Genomic DNA, 20703 nt, shown 5'->3' on the forward strand with positions numbered 1-20703 from the left:
AGGAAGAAAGAAAAAGAAAAATCTTAGGAAACAATAACAACTTTTCACTTTCATTTTATGAGGACTGCAAAGACCCCAATGTTTGTGGCTTTTTCTGAAAGGGCATTGAAACATAGTAAGAAAGTGATGGGTATCACAGTATGTACCTTGTTTCTTATCACCAAGAGGTAGTTAATTATCCTTTCCTAGCTAATCTCTTCTATTAACTTATATGCAAAAACCAAGACATTTCTATATTCCCCGATGCATGATGGAAAGAAGAGATTAAGAAAATGTCTAATAGCAGTAGTTTTCATTTTTCCATATCATTTTATGTTGAATCATGTCAGAGATCAGTTTAGGCCAGTGGCATTTTGTAAGCATACAAAACATAGTAATCTAGAACTGAAAAATATCTTACAGCTCCAATGTTGCTAGTTTAGTTAGAAAATAAATAACAGTGCTTGATTCTCTTACAGCACTCATAGCCAGATTAACGCAAATTAGCAAGAAAGTAGAAGCAGAGCCATATCTCTTCTTAAAAGAGAGAAAAATGAGGAAAGAAAAAGTCTCCAAAGAGTTTTTCCAAAATATCCATTTAGTAAGAACATATTTCTTAGAGGATATATATATGTTTTTTTCCTTGTTGATGGTTTGTAGGCAGATTATACAGGAATATTTCTGGCTGTGTAAAATAACAAAAAAACAACCCCTCTTTCTCCTTGCTTCTTTTTTCAGTGCTGATGTAATAGTCATGGTTTAACAGATTGTATAGAAGATGGCTTCTATTTTGAGTTGTTTCCTTTTTTAATAGTGCTCTCTGGTATTACTTTTTAATGGAACTGATTTATAATTGCTTGCTGGAATTACTTAGTTTTACTGATACATCTTCCCTAGCCAATATCCATTCATTTTTCATAGCCTTTTATCTGAATGTGTATCACCATCAAAAACACTCTCTTTTGTGTCTATTGTGCTGATCTATTTTGCTGAAAAGAATAGGAAGAATTTCACATAAAAAGAATTAAAATTTAATGAGGGGAAAGAGCTCTTCTTTCATTCCTCAATGCAGAACACAATTAATTCAAAACAGCACTTCTTTAAAAACAGTAATGGAGACTGATGGAGAAATTTACTTTTTTTTGTCTTCAAAGCATACATTTACTTGACAGGTCTATACAATTTCCCAACACTTAATTTTTCTTAGTGGAAGAAATTTCAGTAGAAACCTAGTATATGCAATGAACTACATGTTTTCATACAAAAGCCATTAATAACAATATAAATATTAATAGTAATTAATATGTATTTTCCAACTTTAGGTAATTACACAAAATTTAGTTCGTCTTGACATCTCTATGAAAAAGCTCAGTGAAACATGAAGGTCCCAGTAAAATCAGCACAAGCCGTGGGCAGCATTGCCATCCCGCATCAGTCACGTCCCAGCGAGATTGCCTGTCTGTTAAAATTCGTATGGCAAGAACGAGAGAACAGAATGACCTGCCCCCCATAGTGTGATCTGACACCCAATTAAATAAAGAATTCTCCAAATATTCTTATTTTAGAGACAGATTAGATCTGTAACAGGAAAAACAGTTCAGTGTCTTAATTTAAAAGAGAAAGGCTTCTGAAGTGCAACGTAAAGTTGAGTAGATTCTGGAAATCCACTCTTCCTGTTGACTGGACAGACGCTGACCTGAAAGAATGCTACAAAATTCAAAGACACTATGGGACTGTATGCCTGTCCTCGAGGCCATAAACATTTTTAAAGGCAAATGCAGGAAGATAAATAAACAAATAAAAGCAAAAAGGCACTAGCCTGCTCTTTATGCACACACACGGCATTCGAGGTGTTAAGGTAGGCAGACACTACAGAACTGAAGTTTTGGAGCTGAGACATTTGTTAGAATTTGTTGATTATCAACCTGCCCGACAGAGAGAAAGAGGCACATATGCATGACCTTTAATCCATCATATATTTTCTAGTTTATCTTTTGTAATATCAAAGACTCAATGTAATTCTAAGCTCCAAATATGACCTTTCATTTCTCATCAGAGAGGAACAACATATGATATCAGAAAGACTGGGGAAAAAATAAAAAGCTTCTAGTAACAGACGAGTAGAAGAAAAAGGTGGTGATTAAAGAACACAAAGTACCAGCTATAGACTTCACCGAAGGTTTGGCTGGACAAGTCTGTTAGCAGGCAACTTCACAAATTTTATACAATGCTTTTACTCCTTATTAACGCAATCAGAGCCATAGAAAAAGAACACTGAGCAAAAGTTAATTATTTTGCAGTATATTACAGGACCAGAAGTACAAGATTAGTTTAACAATGAATTGCTGAACAGGGAAGTTATTTTAGAGAAGGGTAGGAAAGCATAAAGACAGAACAAAAACATACATGAAAAACTAAATGAGTGTATAGAAATGTCAAAAGGAAAAGGAAAAGTACAAATGCCAGCCAAAATAAGATATATTAATATTGCTAAAAAAGTGGCAATAGAACAAAGACCATTCGGGTTTTGTCCATGTAAATGCGCTTCAGAAAAAAATTAACATCAGAAATTGCCAAACAACACAGCACATCACAATTCCAGAACCCTTAGATCCCTGATTAGAATTTTAAATATATTTAGTCATGCATGTCAGACAAGCTACACATTAATAATACTCCTACTTACTAGTAATAGTGGTTTTGGAGTAGACAGTTGTTAGACATGTATATCACATACATAAAATATATATTTAGTAGACACAGCATGTTAACTCTGGTAATAGCAGGAAAAATACCATGCTTTGATTATCAATTTAACTGTTTTACCAATAGTATGATTTTAAAATTTCAGCTGTCTACAGCTGTATTCTGGAAAAGGGTGTCTAAAAAGAAATGTTCTTTGCATTTCTAATATCAGAAACAGAAGAAGACATAGAGGCTGCATCAATATGAAGGACTGGACAGAGCAATATGCAGCCTAAAACTCAAGCGTCAGAAGTCTGTAAGATAAAGAAGTTTAAGAGAGAAATGACTGAGGACTATGGACATGACTGTTGGTGTGTGTCTATCTATCCCTCCCCACCCCCATCCCATGTACATATGTACTTCTCTCTATATTTTTTTCTTGGCAAGGGAAAAATATGAGTGGTCCTGCTTACAGACAAATGCTTCAGTTCTCCTCAACATTACAGACTGTAATGTGTGTCGTATCCGTTACTGGCTTCATTGCCCCGCCAGGATTGTCCTGCCTAGCTGTTTTGTGGAGCATTGTCCAAGGTAGGTTTTGGAAAGTATATTAAACCTGGGTATTGTAAAATAAAAATACCCATGATATTATTTTTTATCATAAGTTTGTCATTGTCTGGCTAGTTACACCTGACAGTGTAGGGTGGAAATGAGAACTTCTTATTTCTCTGTCCTCTATCAGCTTGGAGCTCATGTATATGACAGAAATAAAAACTTCCGTGTAGTTGCCTTTGTATGGTGACTACAAACAGGCAGACTTAAGCTTAATAGTGCATTCAGTTTAACTTAGGCTTGTTTTTTGTTACCAACTCTCTAATTTCTGTCTCTGTTTCTCCTTCTTGGAAGTGAGGAACAGACTTTCATCATCTCTAAGGTGCCCTGAAGATGAGCTAAAAACTGTAAAAATGTTGAAGATGCAAAGTTTAGTGGAATATAAGTGCCACCTTTAACATTTAATTTTAAAATAATATCCATGGCTACACAATCAATATGCAGACGTAGTTAGTCTCTGCAGTCTTATAAGTGTATTGGTGTCAGCATTAAAGTAGTAAAATATGAAAATATCTTAATACAAAACTGTAATGATCTGTATGACTTTAGAATTTCTATAGCATGCAATACTCAGTTCTGCACAGTGAAAGTTCCCCCACCTATCTGGAGTGCTCTTCTTCCTTACCGTGGAGATACATGAGTATCTTTCCTTTCTCTTTTTGTTTCTCACTCATGACAATACCCTAAATAACTCCCTATATCTTTAAAAAGGTAGTCAGTTGGCCATGTAGCTAATTTTACATGCTTACCCTTCTGTTTAGCATTACTTACGTTTTGTCTATGCTGGCTTTATTCTATAGACACAAATGGCAATGCAAGAGGTCTATTTTCTACAAAAAACTATAGCTATAATGTCATCAGTGCATGCCACTGATAAAAGGATACATGGTAAAGAGTAGGGGTAAAACCAATCCCATTTTTAGGGTATGTACATCAGTAGTTCATTGTCACACACTTTTTTTAGTAGAAGACTGAATGGAGGTTGTCTAATATTGGGCTATCTAATCCGAAATTTCACAGAAGCAATGAATAAATCTATTCCTCTAGAAAATATTGTGGGGTAGAAATGTGTAGCTGCTACCACTCAGATTCTTCTTGTTGAAAGAGATTATATGAATACATACAGAACTGATATTTCTCAGATGTTGTGAAAGGGAACGAAATGACTTTCTAGAGCTGATTCATTTTTTTTACCAGCTTGAGTATTAATCCTTGCTTCATTTTTGGGAGGGAGGGAGGTCAGATCTTATTAACTGACTATTATTTGTGAATGGGCTGATTATATCAGTGAGAGATCTTTAAAGATGATAACATATTACATTAATGGATCAGACAATAAGAAAAATACAGAGAAACCAGATACATGAGGCAGCAAATGAAAAATAAGCCATTGTCTCGGGAGTTAAATTCTTTATAGGAGAGTATGCATTTGGTCAATTGTCAAATACAGCTATGAAGGTTTTAACAAGTCTTTAAAATAACTGTTCAATATTAGAGAGCAGCCATTTCCATTCCATTCTGTTACTGCCCTTATAGCACTTTTAGAGATGAACAGACTCAAGGGCTGTCACAGAGATATTTCTTGACCTGGGGGATGTGCAACGGGATACTGCAATATCTCTCAAGAGATCGCTGTTTTGTGTCTGCTTTTGTTAACAGTAACTCAATGTCTTATTATCCACTTTGAAAATAAATAGCACAGTTTCTATTAGAAAAATGTCAAGTTTTTAAAAGTCATGGCAGTTAGGGTTGTAGAATTTAATTACCATTATGGATGAACAGTTAATCAATAGAAATATTTTTCTTTATTTTTTTGCCTCATAAATGATGCAGCACATTTTGGGGACAAAGGGAGGAAGCCAGCAATATTCTCTGTTTCTATGGCAAGAAAATTTCAGGTACCACTATCATGAAGCACCATACTGCTAAAGATAAGAACATAGAAGAAAACTGGAATTATAAAAGAGAAAGTAACTTAATAACATTTGGCTATTAGATGTAATAAGTTCAGTTCCCTTCATGACAGTGAGAAATTTGCCATCTGCTCCCTTAATCATAAGTTTACTTTCTCTTTCTTTATCACAGTCTCCTTTACCACTAAACTCTTGTAAGAGACCTTTTTATTAACTTTCCAAAGTATGTTGCTTTTCTCATTTGCCCTTTCTTGGCTTCTTGTTTACTATTTTCATCACAATGCTTTTAGCTTCTACATTTTTTTTTCTCCTATGCTTGTCTTTGTGCTTCCTTATGCTGCCTAGTATGTGCTGGTATATAATGAATGATTTGCAAATGCCATCATATGAATTTTCTTCTTCCTTATTCTTTTACTTCTCATCTTTCATAGAAACTCTCTGCAATTAAAAGATGTACGTTTCAAAATATTTTTGACAATTGTGAGTCTTGCTTTGTCTTTTTCATTTACCAAAACTATATAATTTTCAGTCTTTGAGGCAGAAAGCTCACAAAATCATTATTTGTGTAAGAATAAAACAAACAGTGAAAACTCACTGAACTAGAAATAGTACATCTTTGTTTGCACTCATACATTTATGTCCACTTTCTAACAGATCATAAAGAGCAGATTTAAAAATTAAAATCTTCCTGTGCTTCTAGGAACATTATAAAGAAACAGAAAGTACAGTTACTAGTGTATTATGGAATGCAACACATATTTTGAACATACAGTGTTTCTGTCATTGCATGACTACTGCAGAAAGGACTTGTATTCTTCTTGCCAGTATTTTTGTTCACGTAAGTGTAGAGGTGCAGATTTTCCTTTGCATTAAATGTGTATATGTAAAGGTTTGTAAAACAACTTAAATATGCTTGAAAACTCAAAACAGAAAGATGACAATTTAAGCTATGACAAAACAACTTTCATTGTATTATCTTGTTCTTCTAGGGAAAATAATAAATGTAGGTAGAGGTATATATATTTTGAAATTGGATTTACAGAAATTAAATACACTAAAATATTTAAGTACCTTTTCCCTTTTAAAAGCAAAAGAATGTTGCATTACAAAATGATTAAAATACTTCTTACTTTGGAAAGGTAACACAGACAAACTGATGTTTTTCTACTGCCTTGACATTTATAATTTTTCAGTTTGTAAGCAGTGATTTTTCTGCAATTCCCAACAACTGACTGAACTGAATATGTAAATAGGAAAAACTAAAGTTGGGGGAAGGATCTTTTACACAAGTTTGTGTTCTAAAAAAGAAAAAAAAGTGCAGCCATAAAAAAAGTTTGTTCAGCCTATCTAGCTTTCTTTTAGCAAATGTACAACCAGTCACTCAATTCCTAGAACTGCCTTTAAAGAACGAAATGATTTTTTTAAAGTGAAATCATGAATTAAGTTTACGAACAATATAGTTATTTAGCAAGTACAATAAAATCAGGGTAATCTACTGTGATAATAAAATGCCCTGAAAGGACATATGATGACATTCCGTACATGTGTTTGCACATATAAATATATATATATATGTATGTCTATACACATGCATACACACCAATGAGAGACAGGAGAGACAATGAAGACATCATTATCCAATTTACAGACTGCATACAGATAACACTGATGGCACCATCTAGATGTAAACCAACTTTTTAATACATATATTTATTCTTACTAGGGAAGTGTAGCATTTAAATTGAGCAACAAAGGTCAATTTCAAATTGAGCATTTGAGATGATTCAAATCATTTTCTCCCTTTGCAGAATTATTTTGAATATATTGTGGGTTACTATTTTTATTACTGCTGTCAGAAATCTAGCTGTAGCTAATATGTCCATCAAGAATATCTAGTTTTTTATGAACCACTTTAGTATAATATAGCTGTTTCAAATGACGGTTTTTATGAAGTTACACGCAATTAGTAAAAAAAAAAAAAATCCACTGAGAGAATTTAAACTGAGAAACATAAATGACAACAAGAAATTCTCCAAGAAATGTCAGTAGATGCTTAAAAACCTTCAAATCTACAATTAAAGCATACATTGAGATAAGAGTCTTAAAAACAAATGTAGAACAAGTATAAGCATGGATAATTTCATATAAATTAATATCAATTAGAAACTAGAAGTTGCAGAATAATGATAAAGGAACTTAACAAGTAAAAGTAGAAATCTCTGACAAAAGGTGAGATGTAAAGAAGTATAGCAGAAGATAAATGGAGCTATCAGTTCTCTGGTTTGGGAGAATACCCATTTATGGCCTTTTTTTTTTTTTTTTTTTTTTTTTTTTTGAGTGTTTCTTCTCTGAGGAGGCACAGGTTAGAGATTCCTTTTAAATTATTATTTGCTTAATTCCAAACAACGAATAACAGTCACTATTTTTTTTCCTTAACAAAACAGTGATAGAGAAGGAGGAATAAGATATTGAAGGTATAAGCCACTTGTTTCACATTTTCTAGATCCAAGTCTGCTGGCCAGCATGGAGGGTTATTCTTTGCTGAAAAGCCTGGCTAAGCATTTGTTTGTTTAGACTCCGTCCTAGATCTCCAAATAGGACATTTTTTCTTAGCCTAGGCCTCAGCTTCCATCTGTCGGTCTCCTAAGCTGGGGCTTTCCCATGAGACATTCCCATGTCTCACTTACTATAATCTCAGGTTTTTGCTGAAACATACCCAAAATTCCAGCAACCACCCCCCATATAGTAACATCTGAGTATTGCAATGACATAATGATTTATTCAACGTTATGTATTACATCTTAAAAAGCTAAACTAAATGGATCTCTCTTATTGTACTGGACTTAAACAGCACATGGTTACGTGTTAGGATACGTTAACCATAATGCTGCAGAATGAAAAAACAAGGAATGGCCTTGCAATTCCTATTTCTACCTCCTTATTTTGCAAATACTTCAGATTTTTTTTTTTATAAAAGAAGATTCTCATAGCTAGTGCCGGTGTTAAAATTGTTACCCTTTTCTGCTAAGTCCATGCCTTTTATGACTAAAATATACATAACATAATAAATGATGTCTTTAACTAATTTTATAGCGGCTTCCATGAGAAAGTGAAAAAGAGTCAAACTTTCTTTAGTAGCAAATGGCCAGACCTTGATATTCTCAGCGAGGAACCCCATTATTAGAAAAATAACAGAATGTACTAACATTCTCAAAACTGCAGAAGAATTAATTACTAGAGATAATGAAGATAGGTCCAGCACATAATTGCTAAGGAGAAATATGTTTAGAAGTTCACAAATATCAGAGCAAAATTAATGCTTGTGTGTGGATCAGCTACAAGTATGAGGAAGAACTCTTAGGAATGACCCCTAGTGATGTTCCCTGCTTTTGCAAAGTAGGCTATCAGGTACGTGGCAGTTTTTGCGGAGCCACCTCCACAACCCATGCTTCTGAAACAACTTTGACCATCAGTGGCCTCAGCCCACTTCTCAGGGGAAGAATCAGACACTGATGTCTCATGGATGTAGCTGCCCACAGAAGCTTCACCATAAAGACTTTGCAGGAGATGTAAGATGCTGAACATATTAACCTCTATTTCCCTGTTGAGTCCATCTACCAACCGCATTTGAGCTATCTTATACTTTTTCTCTGTCTCATCTTCTGTAAGTGGTAGGCTGCTGTATGTCATGTCTACAGCTGATGGGATTGACTTGTTTAGAAAGAATGCTATGCCAGTAAAAGTTAGGATTTTAGAGAATATAAGGGTAAAAAAAGAAACTTCCCAATTGTGTAAATGAATTGTTAAGTTGGAGCAAGAAATTAAAAATGAGAATTTAAAACTACATATCAGGAAGAATCTTTTAGGTAAGCTGTGCAACAGTTTCATATGACAAGTGTTAGAGCTCCCTTATCAGGCACCTTTGAAATTAAAGCAAAAAAAAAAATCATCACTCCAAATCCTACATCAGCAGTGATTGCACAGCAGCAGCAAGACAGATTGAATGATTTCTTAAATATTTCCCATCGTAATCTCAATGATTCACTCTATTTCTGTAGTCACAGCATGCAACAGTGTTTTTCTAAAGCCTCTTCCTAGAGTGAAAACTTTCATATATAAGCTTCTGCTTCATAATAAGGGATGCCAGAAAGGTTTGAAAGAAAGTACAGTCTTATTTCATGGTACAGTAAACTTTATAACAGAACCTACCAATAAGGAAGAATTTGATTTACGATTTTTCTTGTGAGAGTTTACTCTCAATCAGAACTACTGTTCCTTTGATTCAATGTATTAGGCTGAACAAAAATTGATTCTAGGTTGAATCCATCAAGCCAAGCATCTCAACTGACAGGATTTTCTGCTTGGAAATCAGTCTTCTTTAGCAATCATGTTAATCATGCAGTAATTCCACCGAGAAAAGAAATATTTGTGTATTCAGGTAGGTGTAGCAGGGATAATATGCCATTGAGGCATAAATGGGGATGGGGAAAAAGCTGTGTAGTAGATTTAAGGTTTTCCAAACAGAAAAACATGAGAATATCCTATTGGTCAGTCCAATGGCACATCCAGCCAGAACTCTGCCTGAAAGTAGCAAAAAGAAAGGCTATTTTGAGCAAGCATATGAGCCCAGCCACTTCCAGCTGTCTGTGCTCTATATAAACTCCCAGTGTCAAGAGGTGTTGTATTAAAATTATCAGAGGATCCTTTAGTATCCGCTTACAGCCTTGCTGTTTCTGAATTTGTCTAATCTCTTACCAAACCTTCTAATTAAGATTATCTAGCCACATAACTTTGTGGTAACAAACTTAGAAAAGTCCTGTCATCTGTTAAAAGAAGTATTCTCTTATGTGTTTTCATCCAATCTCCAATATTTTCATCGAGGGCCCTCTTGCTGCTTGCACACCAGATTTGGTGAACAGTTCTGCATTCAGCTTAGCCATTGCTTTCATGACTTTTAAGCCTCATCTCTCTCCCTCATCCTTTTCTTCTACAAACTTAAAGAGTTCCTGCTTTTTCATAAGGCAGCTGCTCCCTTTCCTCGATCATTTTTGTTGCCTTTCTTAGTAGCTTCTGTAACTTCTAGATTAATGTTTCCTTAAATATGAGTCAGATAACTTAACCTGTGACTCCTCACTTATTCCTCAAGCTGTGCTTCTCCAGCTTTTCATTTCAGGGCAAGTTTCCAGATGACAGATTACTGTTGTAATTAATTTTTTAAATATACCTCTACAGTGATTATTTTTCATTTTCTTTTTCCCTTGTTAAAATTCAGTATAAGATGTGAAGCCATTTCCTAGTCAAAGGCTAAATTAACACATGGAGAAAAATTAAACATTTTAGAAGTTCTTTTGAATACCCATATAAATTCTGGATTTTGGAAAGCATTGTATATAAACAAACTCTTACTTGCACTCAGTTACAAAATTCATTGATAAAAAGCCACACTCCAATGAAGAATATGGAAAACTTTTGGATATGGTCCAAATCCTTGCAGTCTTAAAGACTGTGCTGTACATGTAAGCACATAATTCAGTTCAAATTCAACATGAAGTATTGTATCTGCAAAGTGGACGTTAAATGGGGCAAAGATTCCTTATCTAGTCATAGAATTATAGTTTATATTGGAAGGGACCTCTCAGGGCCATCTAGTCACTGAAAGCAAGACCAACTAGATCAGGTTGCTCAGGGAAGTGTCTAGTCAAGCTTTGAATATCTGTCTCCAAGGACAGAGATTCCATAAGCTTTGTGGACAATCTATTTCAATGATTAAACACCTCCAAAGTGCAATATTTTTCCTAATATCTAATCAGAGTTTTCTTGTTTTCCATCTTGTGTCCATTGCCACTTGCCCTACCACCACTTTCACCTCTGAGAAGAGTCTGGTTCCACCTTCTCCATATCCTTTCATGAATTAGTTATAAAATCTTCCCTTAGACTTTTCTTCAGGCTGAGGACACCCAGTTCCCTCAGCCTCTCCTTTTACATCAGGTGCTCCAGCCCCCAGCCATCTTTGTAGCCCTTTGCTGGGCTTGTTCCCTTATGGCAGTGTCCTTCTGTACAGGTAGTTCATCCCTGCTTCCGCCTTTCAGTACTTTTGTGTTTGAATTGAGTCAGGAGTTCCCTGCTCAACCATGCTGGCCTTCTGCCACATCCACTCAACTTTCTGCACCTCGGAATGGACCATTCCTGTGTTTCAGGAAGGTTGTCCTGGGTTCCTTTGCCCTCCACGACAATCTTTGATGGGATCCTGCTAAGGAGATTTCTCCACAAAGCTAGCTCTCCAGAAGTTCGGGGTTGTGATTCTGCTGTTTGTCACTTCTCACAGGATTTCAAACTCCACCTCACAGTCACTGTGGCTAAAGCTGCCATTGACCTTCATGTCTTTGACCAGTTCTTCCTTGTTTGTGAGCCACAAGTCAAGGAGAGCATCATCCCTACTCAGCTGATCAATCACCTACATTAAGAAATTGTCAACACTCCAGAAATCTCCTGAATTGCCTGTGCCCAGTCCTGCTACAGCTCCAGCAGATACTGTGATGGCTGAAGTCTCCCATGAGCAAAAGGGCTTGTTACCATGAGACTGCTGAGCTGTCTAAAGAAGGCTTCATTGACTTCCTTTTGATCAGGTGGTCTGTGGCAGATACCTACCACAACATCACCTCTATTGATACATCCTCTGATCTTTACCCATAAGCTTGACTGGCTCATCTTCTGCTCCAAAGCAAAGCTCAGTACACCTGAGCTACCCCTTTGCTTAGAGTGAAACCCCTCCTCCTCACCTTCTCCGTTTGTCTTTCCTAAAGGGCCAATATCCTTCCACTGCAGCACTCCAGCTGTGAGGGTTATCCCACCACATCAGTCTAAAGCCCATGAGGTCACTGCTGTGCAACTGTACATAGACTTCTAATTCCTCCTGTTTGTATTGCATGCTCCTTGCATTTGTGCATAAGCACGTGAGGGACCCCCTTTGTGCTGCTTTCACAAGTGTGAGAGGCTCCCCCACCATTCTGCTCCCTAGACAATTCCTCTTTGCCCCATGTGCCTTCACTTCTCTTCAGATTATGGCAGTCCTCCTATGGGGTATATAGCTTAAAGCCTTTTTCACCCAGTTAGCAAGCCCCTCATCAAAAAAATGCTCTTACCCCACTTTGTCAAATGTGCCACATCTCTCACCAACAGTCTTTGTTCTTCAAAAAGTATCTTGTGGTCATAAAAGCCAAAGCTCTATCTGCAGCACCAGCCATGCAGCCAGATATTGTTCTGCATGATGTGTCCAAACCTGCCTCAGCCTTTGCCTTTCACTTGAAAGGATTGAGGAGAACACCACATGCCCCATTCCAGGCCCTCTTCCCTTTACTGCAGAGCTCTGTAGCCACGCTTTGGTTTGTTCCAGGTCTCCTCTAGTAGTACTGTTCATTCCCATTCAGAAGGGCAACAAGTCTGAGGGCCAGATGAACCTTGGCAGCCTCTCTAAAGCATCCAAGATCAAAGCCCCCAAAAAGCATCAAACCTTCCAGATATCAAGACTGGTAGGCAGACAAGTTCCTCCATCCCTAGCAGAAGGGAGTCTCTGCTATTACACACCATTTCCACTTGGTATGGACACTTGGTTCGGGCTCAGCTGGCTCCAAAGCCTCCTCTGACTGATTTGTCTCATCCTCATCTATTCTCAGGACACTATGCCTGTTCTCTAGTTGCAGATGTGCAGGCAAGGAAGGAATTTTCTTTTGTTGATACAGTCATAGGTTTCCAGCATCCTCCATCTTGGGAGTCTCATCCACCACTCCTTTGAGCAAAATCTCTAGCTGTCCTTCCTTCTATCACACAGCTCAGGCTCTTGCCTCTGCAGGGTATCTGTAGAGACCCTGTTGATCTCCTGGATCATCCTCCCTGATACTGTGATGCCTGCTCATCTCCTCTGCAGTTAAGGCCAATATCATCCCCAGACCCAGGGAGAGGCACCAGGCACTTCCTGCAGCCTGCATGGCAACATCCTCCCTCAGGAGTTCTGCCTAGGTCAAGGCTTCTGAAATGTCCAGGGTAGCTGCTCCAGTTGATACTGGAGACCTTGCCCTGTGGCACATCAACATTGTTAATGCATGACCTAGTTTGAGCATAGCCTCTAGGCCTCTGCTTCAATGATTATCAGGCTTCCATTTTCTGCACTCTAGGGACTGTGTTCCTATCTAACAGATTTATATCTGATGCCCAAGCACCAGCTGAGTAGGTGTTTGACATTCCCTGAATGGCAGCGAGTTGAAGATGGTATGTGTAGGCACTCCCTAAAAAGGAAACAGCTGACCGAAGCAAAAGCCTCCAGAAGCTGCTCCTAACCCAGAGCAGCAGCCCACCAGACATTCCTCAAAAAGGAAGATCTCAGAATATATGTCCTGCAGTTCCTTGGAGAAGCCTAGAAACTTCTGTCATAACTGCTAGGTCTCTGTTAGCTGTTCTGTTTTCTGTGCTAACAGTCCTTATCATATATGATTGTGATATGTTATTTGTTTTCTTTTACTCAGATAATCCCTTGCTTTCTTTTTTCAAATCCTGTATGTGCATGCATGACCTCATAACTTCTTAGACTAACTACTGTCTAAATCATTTATTTTCATTCTGTATTTTGTAGATGTATTAATTCTTCACAAAGACTACATCTAAGAAGAGTTCAAAGTTGTCAATAGAAAACAGGTATAATCTGAAAAGTTCTATGTGTATTTCTTACATCGATAATCATTTCATGCATATGATCTCATTGTCTCAGTACTGTAATGCAGGCAGATGTTTTCATATTCTTTGTTCTGTTTGTGATTTCACATAACAAAATACTCTAACAAAATGAGGTGTGACATTTTGTTTATTCACCATGGAAAGAGTAATGAAATATAGTCACAGGCTTTGCATTTTAAAAAGCAAAAATAACCTGAAAGATTAACATGTAAGAACTTGGCATTAACAAATTAACCACATTAGTAAGAAAAACTGTTGACAAAACTGAGATTTCTCCATCCTGATGACAAAACTGAGATTTCTCCATCCTGAAAGGCTAATGGAGGACTCTGAGGCTTTTATAAGAGGTTTGTATGTGTTTCTATCTGTATGTACCTGTGGGTATATGCATGTGTAATATGCCTCCCCCCAACTTCTATATATACTAATATCCATATATGTTTGTGTAGGTGTTCATGCTATTTTTATGTATGTACACTATGATTTAGTAGCAGTGCTGGCTACGAGTGCCACTTCTACACTTCATACTTCAATACCTTTCAAGCTATTTATACATTAGAGAAGAAATAGCTTGTATATACTGTTAAATCTCTTACATAAAAACAAACTTTTTTTTACAGGAACATAGTAATTTTAACCACTTCCTTTCTCTACCCATTGTAAGCAAATATTTCTGTCCAAATATAAGCTTGATCCATTTACCATTACAGTATATATTGCTAACTTGACATGATGGAACAAGATTTAATGCAATGCAAGTGACGTAACAGGATGAAAAGACTGCAAATGAAAAAAGTACTATCATCTCATTACATTTTAATTCCTATTTTCCAATCAGATGATGACTGGTCAACTCACAATAAATATAGCAAGAAAAATGTCAACAATTAATCATACTATACAAGTATCACACATTTAAATTAACTGGTTATATTAGAAGATATTACATTCCAATATTTAGAAGTTGGCCTACAGCACAGTCCAGCTCTGTACAGAAAAAAAAAAATACACGGGAGCTGTACTATGCCATATGAAGACAGAAAAATAAGTTGATCTGATATTATTGATGACTTTGATTCAATTATTAATAGTTTCTCCAAAGTTCTTCACTGCAAGCAACCCTACATCTATGACGTAAATTCTCTTTTTTTCTTCAATGTATCATGAGAAATTTCAAAAAACATTTTTGAAAATACAAAAGAAGGAAACAAAATTATTCTACATTTACATAAAGCAACCAGAAAGTTAACTTTTGTAAAGATTTGGAAATGCAAAATTCCTCAGAGATTCTGGAGTGAATACTTCTGGCAGTTTTGTTTGATTTCTACAACTCTTTATTCATCAGTTTGCAAGGCACGTCTTCTGGGACCCAAGCAATGTCCTGCAAACAAATTCTGATGACACTGTCCACATAACAATTGTACAGTACATTAAGGACTCCCTGCTCAGTCCTTTTCTCTTTTTTATACAAAACAAATCTGTCTGCCTAGGTGCAAACATATGATAAACTATTTATATTTCTTTCATTAATACCACATAACATTTTTCACCCAACTTCTTACCTGGCAAACAGCTACAGTAAAATTCACCAGTCAAATCATGGCAATGGCCTCCATTTTTGCAGGGCTTCAAGGCACATTCATCAATGTCCGTGGAACAGTTTTTGTCTGACATAAAAGAAAATGAAACATTAAAACTATAAATCATGTTAGATTTGGGAAAGCAGAAAAGCTACTTCAAAGTGCAAGTGACAACTACATAATTTAACTTTTCCAGGTTGGAAACACTATTTTATTTATGCTTGACAGCTTTAAAACTAGAGATTTTCATAGATCATAGCTGATAGTTAACAAATATTTCAAAGGGATAAGTATGAGCTGTATTTACAGATATATTCTTTGTGTATTCTAGCATTACACCTCAACACTGTAATTACTAAATTATATGCCACATTTTAAAAACTGTTTTAGATATTTGATAACCTAGCAACAATTACAAGAAAAATAGGTGTCAAAGTGGCTTCCATGCTTAGATGAATAAAGCCACTTCTTAGATGTCAACAGAAAACTCAACAATTCAATTAACTGTCTCTTTATTTTTCCACTTTTAAAAGAGGTTTAAATTAGCTGAAATTCAAATTAACAACAAATCCAAAACAACAAGAATAAAGCAGAGTATATAACAAGCATTTTGAAGACACTATGATAGATGGCTTACGAAAACAATGAACTCATCAGATATACCAAAGAAAATGGTCCCTCATCCATCTGTTATGCCCTGCATTAATTCAGAGCAAGCTCGAGCTTGCTATAAATTATACTAGCATCTTTCTGTCCCAAAATTGATCCAAACTGAAGGGACAACTATACAGGTAAAGAGCTATAGTGAATAAGAGAAGCTACTCCACTGACAGAGATGGGAAAGCTATAGCTATCACTGATGTGAGCAAGTAAAATGTAGGTTGGGATTCTATTCAAAAACTGATGGAAAGATTCTTGTATCACTCAAATTGGATATATTAGATAGGTAATGCCTCTCAGGATTCTCAGTCTGAGGAGCTATTGAAAAATTTAATCCACTGACTAGTACCATATGCTACAAGCTCTGTAAGAACTACTTATGCTCTTAGGAACAACCTAAGAAGATTGCAAAGGACTATGTCACTGTGGGGGTAGGAATTAGAGGATCAGGTGGTGTTTCTGGGGTTCTCCTTGGAGGATCAGAGCTCAGACAATGGAAGATTCATTCCAAAGATAAATGCATGGCTGGCAGATGGTGCCACCAGATGGTTTTGTCTTCTGTAACTATCAGGTGATGTTCTCTGAGCTAATAGGCAGAAGTGGAATCTACATTAAAAATAGAAATCAAAGTGCAGGAAAGAGAGTAATGGGAAAACAGGAAGATTGAAAAAAGAAACCTCTTTTTTTGTCTAAACTAATTATTTAGAAAAGGCTTTAAGAGGAAGCTCATAGAAGTCCATAGATAAGGAAAATGATAGAATCTACACAGAGAAGACTTAAAAAATATGCAGGATATATTGCACACTCACAGACAAAATATCATGGGCAACACGCTGTATTTAATGGTTCACTACAAATCACAGATCTAGCAAAAGTAATTGGATGAAAACTTAGACTTTTTAAAAAGTAAAAAAGCCCTAGCAGAACCATTAAGAATACAGGACTTGGAGTGATAAGGAATTTTAACAATCCAGACATCATTGTGGAAAAGAATCATGATACATCAGGAATCTAGCAAGACTTTTGAATGTGTTAGTGTCAACCTTTTCATGCAAAAGTGGATAAGGCTACTACAACAGAGATTTTCTGAGATTTGATTCTAAGTAAAATGGAGGAGTAACATCTGAATATGAGGAAAGAAAGTCAGGAACTTAGATGAGAGCATCTATGAAATATTAGCAATCAAGATCTGTGGGAAAGCAGGGCACAAGGAAGTGAACCACTTAAAAAAAGAAATTCAGAAAATGAATGAAAAAAATCAGAAAATTAGTGAGATGGAGCCTGCTGAGAGGCTGAACTAAAATGAAAAGGTAATAATGAAAATTAAAGTATACCAGGACAAACTATCCTTCCTGGGAGACAGACACAGGGTATTAACTGTGACCAGCTTGGCACTTCATGGTTTTCAAGTAGGAGGAAAAATGCACAACTAACCAAAAAATAGGTCAGGTTACTAAAGATAACCTAAGAAGTACAGCATAAGCATGTGGACATAAAATCAGAATAGCAAGGGCACTGAATAAGATGCAACTATAACGGGATGTGCAGGGTAATGACAAATCATGCTGTAAGTACTTCAACATTAAAAGGAAAGTATGGTTGCTATTCAATGGGGAAGGATGACCACTGACAATGCTAATCATGACAAATTGTTCAATGCTTCTTTTGCTTCAATCATCACTAAAAAGGTCAACTGCAAGCATATAGTTATCATAATTGATACCTATGATAAAAATGCAAGACTTCAGTGTTGAGAAGAGAAGACAGGCAGGAGAATTTTCCAATGACTTAGATGTTCAGACTGGTTGGCCTGATGAACTTCACCCTTGGGTACTTAGCAAGTTGACTGATAAACGCTCAGTAATTTTCTTTGTGAACTTGTGAAAGATAGGTGAGGTACCTGAATCAATGCAGTCTGCCTTTAAAAAGGGACAAAAGAAGGAGGAATGAAATTATAGATTCATTTGCATAATTTCAGTTCCTGGAGAAAAGTCTGGAAAAAGTTATGAAACTAATTACTTGTAAGTATTTATAAATAGAAAAAAGAGTTTGTCAAGAACATGCCCTGTACAAGCAACCAAATTTCCTTCTGGAGAGTGGACAACAGAGTAGGCTTACTGATGGCACCACAAAAAGGTACATTGGAGGACAGGATTAGAAGTCTTGATGAATTTTGACAAATTGGGTGTAGAGTTTTAAATAACAAATTTTATCCAATAAGAACAAGGTAAAATATAATAAAGCAGATCACAAGTTAAGCAGGAATGAACAATATAATTTTGTTCCAAATCAAATACCATACTGATATATGAAATGGAACATAGCCAGCTGCATAAAGTAATGGTTAGTATAATACAACACTGAATAGGTTGCTCGAGGAAAATAAGGAATAGCTTTGAACAGCTTTAAGAAAAGATGAAACAAACATGTCAGCAATGACACAACATAGTATATGTTTTCTGCTGGGATGGGGATGCACTAGATGATCTTTAGTGCTTTCTTCTAGTGTTATGATTATATAACCTACAGGGTACAAGTAGTGTTTATAACACTGAAAAAGATCCAAGGGCATTTGTGTTCTAGTAGTGAATTGGATTGTCTGGAAATGCACTATGCCTCATGAGAGTGTAAAGTGGGAAAAGTGTTTCGAATCTGTGGTCATATAAGCAGGGACTAAGAGTCATCCATATCAGAGAGTCTAGGAAATTCTAAATAGGAGAGGAAAGGTCTTCAGTTGCTTGGTGTGTGCTAACCAAGCTCTCGCTCTGGAACCCTGTGCTTCTATCCAAAACCATATCTCCTTCTGTGCCACACTGAAACACTTCTCTAAAGTAGTCAGATAAAACAGAGCTGAGTCCAGCCATGCAGATACCCAGAGAAGCAGAGAACATACTTGTTTACTGTGAGGCATAATCAAAATATCAGGACTAGCAGGGAAACACAAACATGTTCTTCATGCACACCCTAAATGTACAGAGTTGAAATTATAGACGGATAGATGGGAATTTCTACTGTTATGGAGAGAGCAGTACAGCTCTCTCAGCACTTCTAGCCTATATTCACCCACCCCAAGTTTTGTCATTCAGCTGAGAAAATCATAATGAGACAAATGGGCTACTTCATACTTCCCTGAGTCTCTTAGGCTGTTGGTGAATGTGTAAAGCTCTTGCTCTATTATTTCAACACTGAATTTTAAACACATTCTGCATTTCTATTCTCAATTCCTTTCCTGTATCTCCCTGGTACAGGAGAGCAAGCATACGCAATAGCTCAGATCTGGTAACTTCTGTTTAGTTAAGCAGTGCATTTTTCAATATAGTGAAAGTCACTTCCGGTCACTTGCAACAGTCAGATACAAGCAAGGAAAAGCTGTGCATGCTACAGCTACTGAACTGTAGCTGAACTGTATACAAGGAAACAATAATGAGGTTTGGAAAGGACTGCTGAGGACTAACTCAGCAAATGAGCTACAGTGCAATGCTGTGACAAAAAACACCCCCTCAGATGTATTAAAAAGACTGGAAAGAATATTTATGTGTAGGGTCATTTTACCTCCGTATGAAACAGGTTAGAATGTTTCACACAGTTCTAAGCCTTGTATATTTAAAAATAAGTGGAAGGATGCAGAAAAAGCTACACAATTTATTCAGTGACTGAAGAAAGCATGCTGTCGGCAAAGGTTTAAAGAGCTCCATCTGTTTCATTTAGAACAAACAAAACCAAAAAAATGACTTGATTACAGTGTATAAGTGTCTGTACAAGGAGAAAATACTTGGCTAGTAACAGGCTTTTTCATTTTGTGGAGAAAAGGTATTGAGACCCAATAGCTTGAAGTTGAAGAAAAAAAATTAAATTAGATATTTAATATAAACTTTAAATTTTGTGATGATTATTACTATAAAAAATGCTAGTGACATTCTGGCTTCTCTTCATGTATTCAGATCAGGACTGAATATTTTTGGACTCAACATGTGCTTTAATCACAACTAAGTAATTAGGTTCAGTACAAGGTGGTTAATGGGCAACATTAACTTCCTTATGGTATACAGATCGAACATAGGCTATGCAACCAGTAATCTACAGGTTCGTAGAAGACTTTCAGAAAAAATACGCTTATCCTGTAGGTTTCTGTGGGAAGTTTTTTTTCCTGGGAAAAATTCAACAGAGAACCGCAAGCTAGATACAACTCTCTGGAAGCAACAGCCCACCACAAGAGAGCCGAACTGTGGAGCATCTGCATTACCATGTGAAATGGGTATGTCCCATCCTCAGCCAGGACACGCGTGCTGGGGTGTCCCGGGAAGACTACCTGTCAGGCAGGCAGCACTCCTTGCAGCAGACCTCTGGTGTAAGCACAGTAAGTCCGGCTATGTGGTGATGTCCCCATCACCAACACTGTGGCCCTGCAGCCCACTATGTAGGGCATTGCCACTGCTCATATCCGGCCACAGGTTCTGCATCAAACTAACAATAGTGGCCTCAGGAGTTGTCTCAGCCTACCTCGAGTTTTGTTTTAGCTTGTTGATCTGTAACGACAATTGCTTAAT

At 36.6% G+C, this 20703-nt stretch overlaps 1 protein-coding gene across 1 annotated transcript in view; it reads right to left on the bottom strand.

Annotated features, from left to right (window-relative positions):
* EYS (eyes shut homolog) overlaps positions 1-20703 on the bottom strand; it is a 909330-nt gene that overhangs the window by 637823 nt on the left and 250804 nt on the right. The window contains exon 14 of the mRNA XM_064508633.1: positions 15479-15583. Coding sequence (XP_064364703.1) covers positions 15479-15583 — 105 coding nt within the window. The remainder of the gene's footprint in view (positions 1-15478; positions 15584-20703) is intronic.

Source organism: Dromaius novaehollandiae, chromosome 3, assembly GCF_036370855.1.
Source record: "Dromaius novaehollandiae isolate bDroNov1 chromosome 3, bDroNov1.hap1, whole genome shotgun sequence".
NCBI lineage: Eukaryota > Metazoa > Chordata > Aves > Casuariiformes > Dromaiidae > Dromaius > Dromaius novaehollandiae.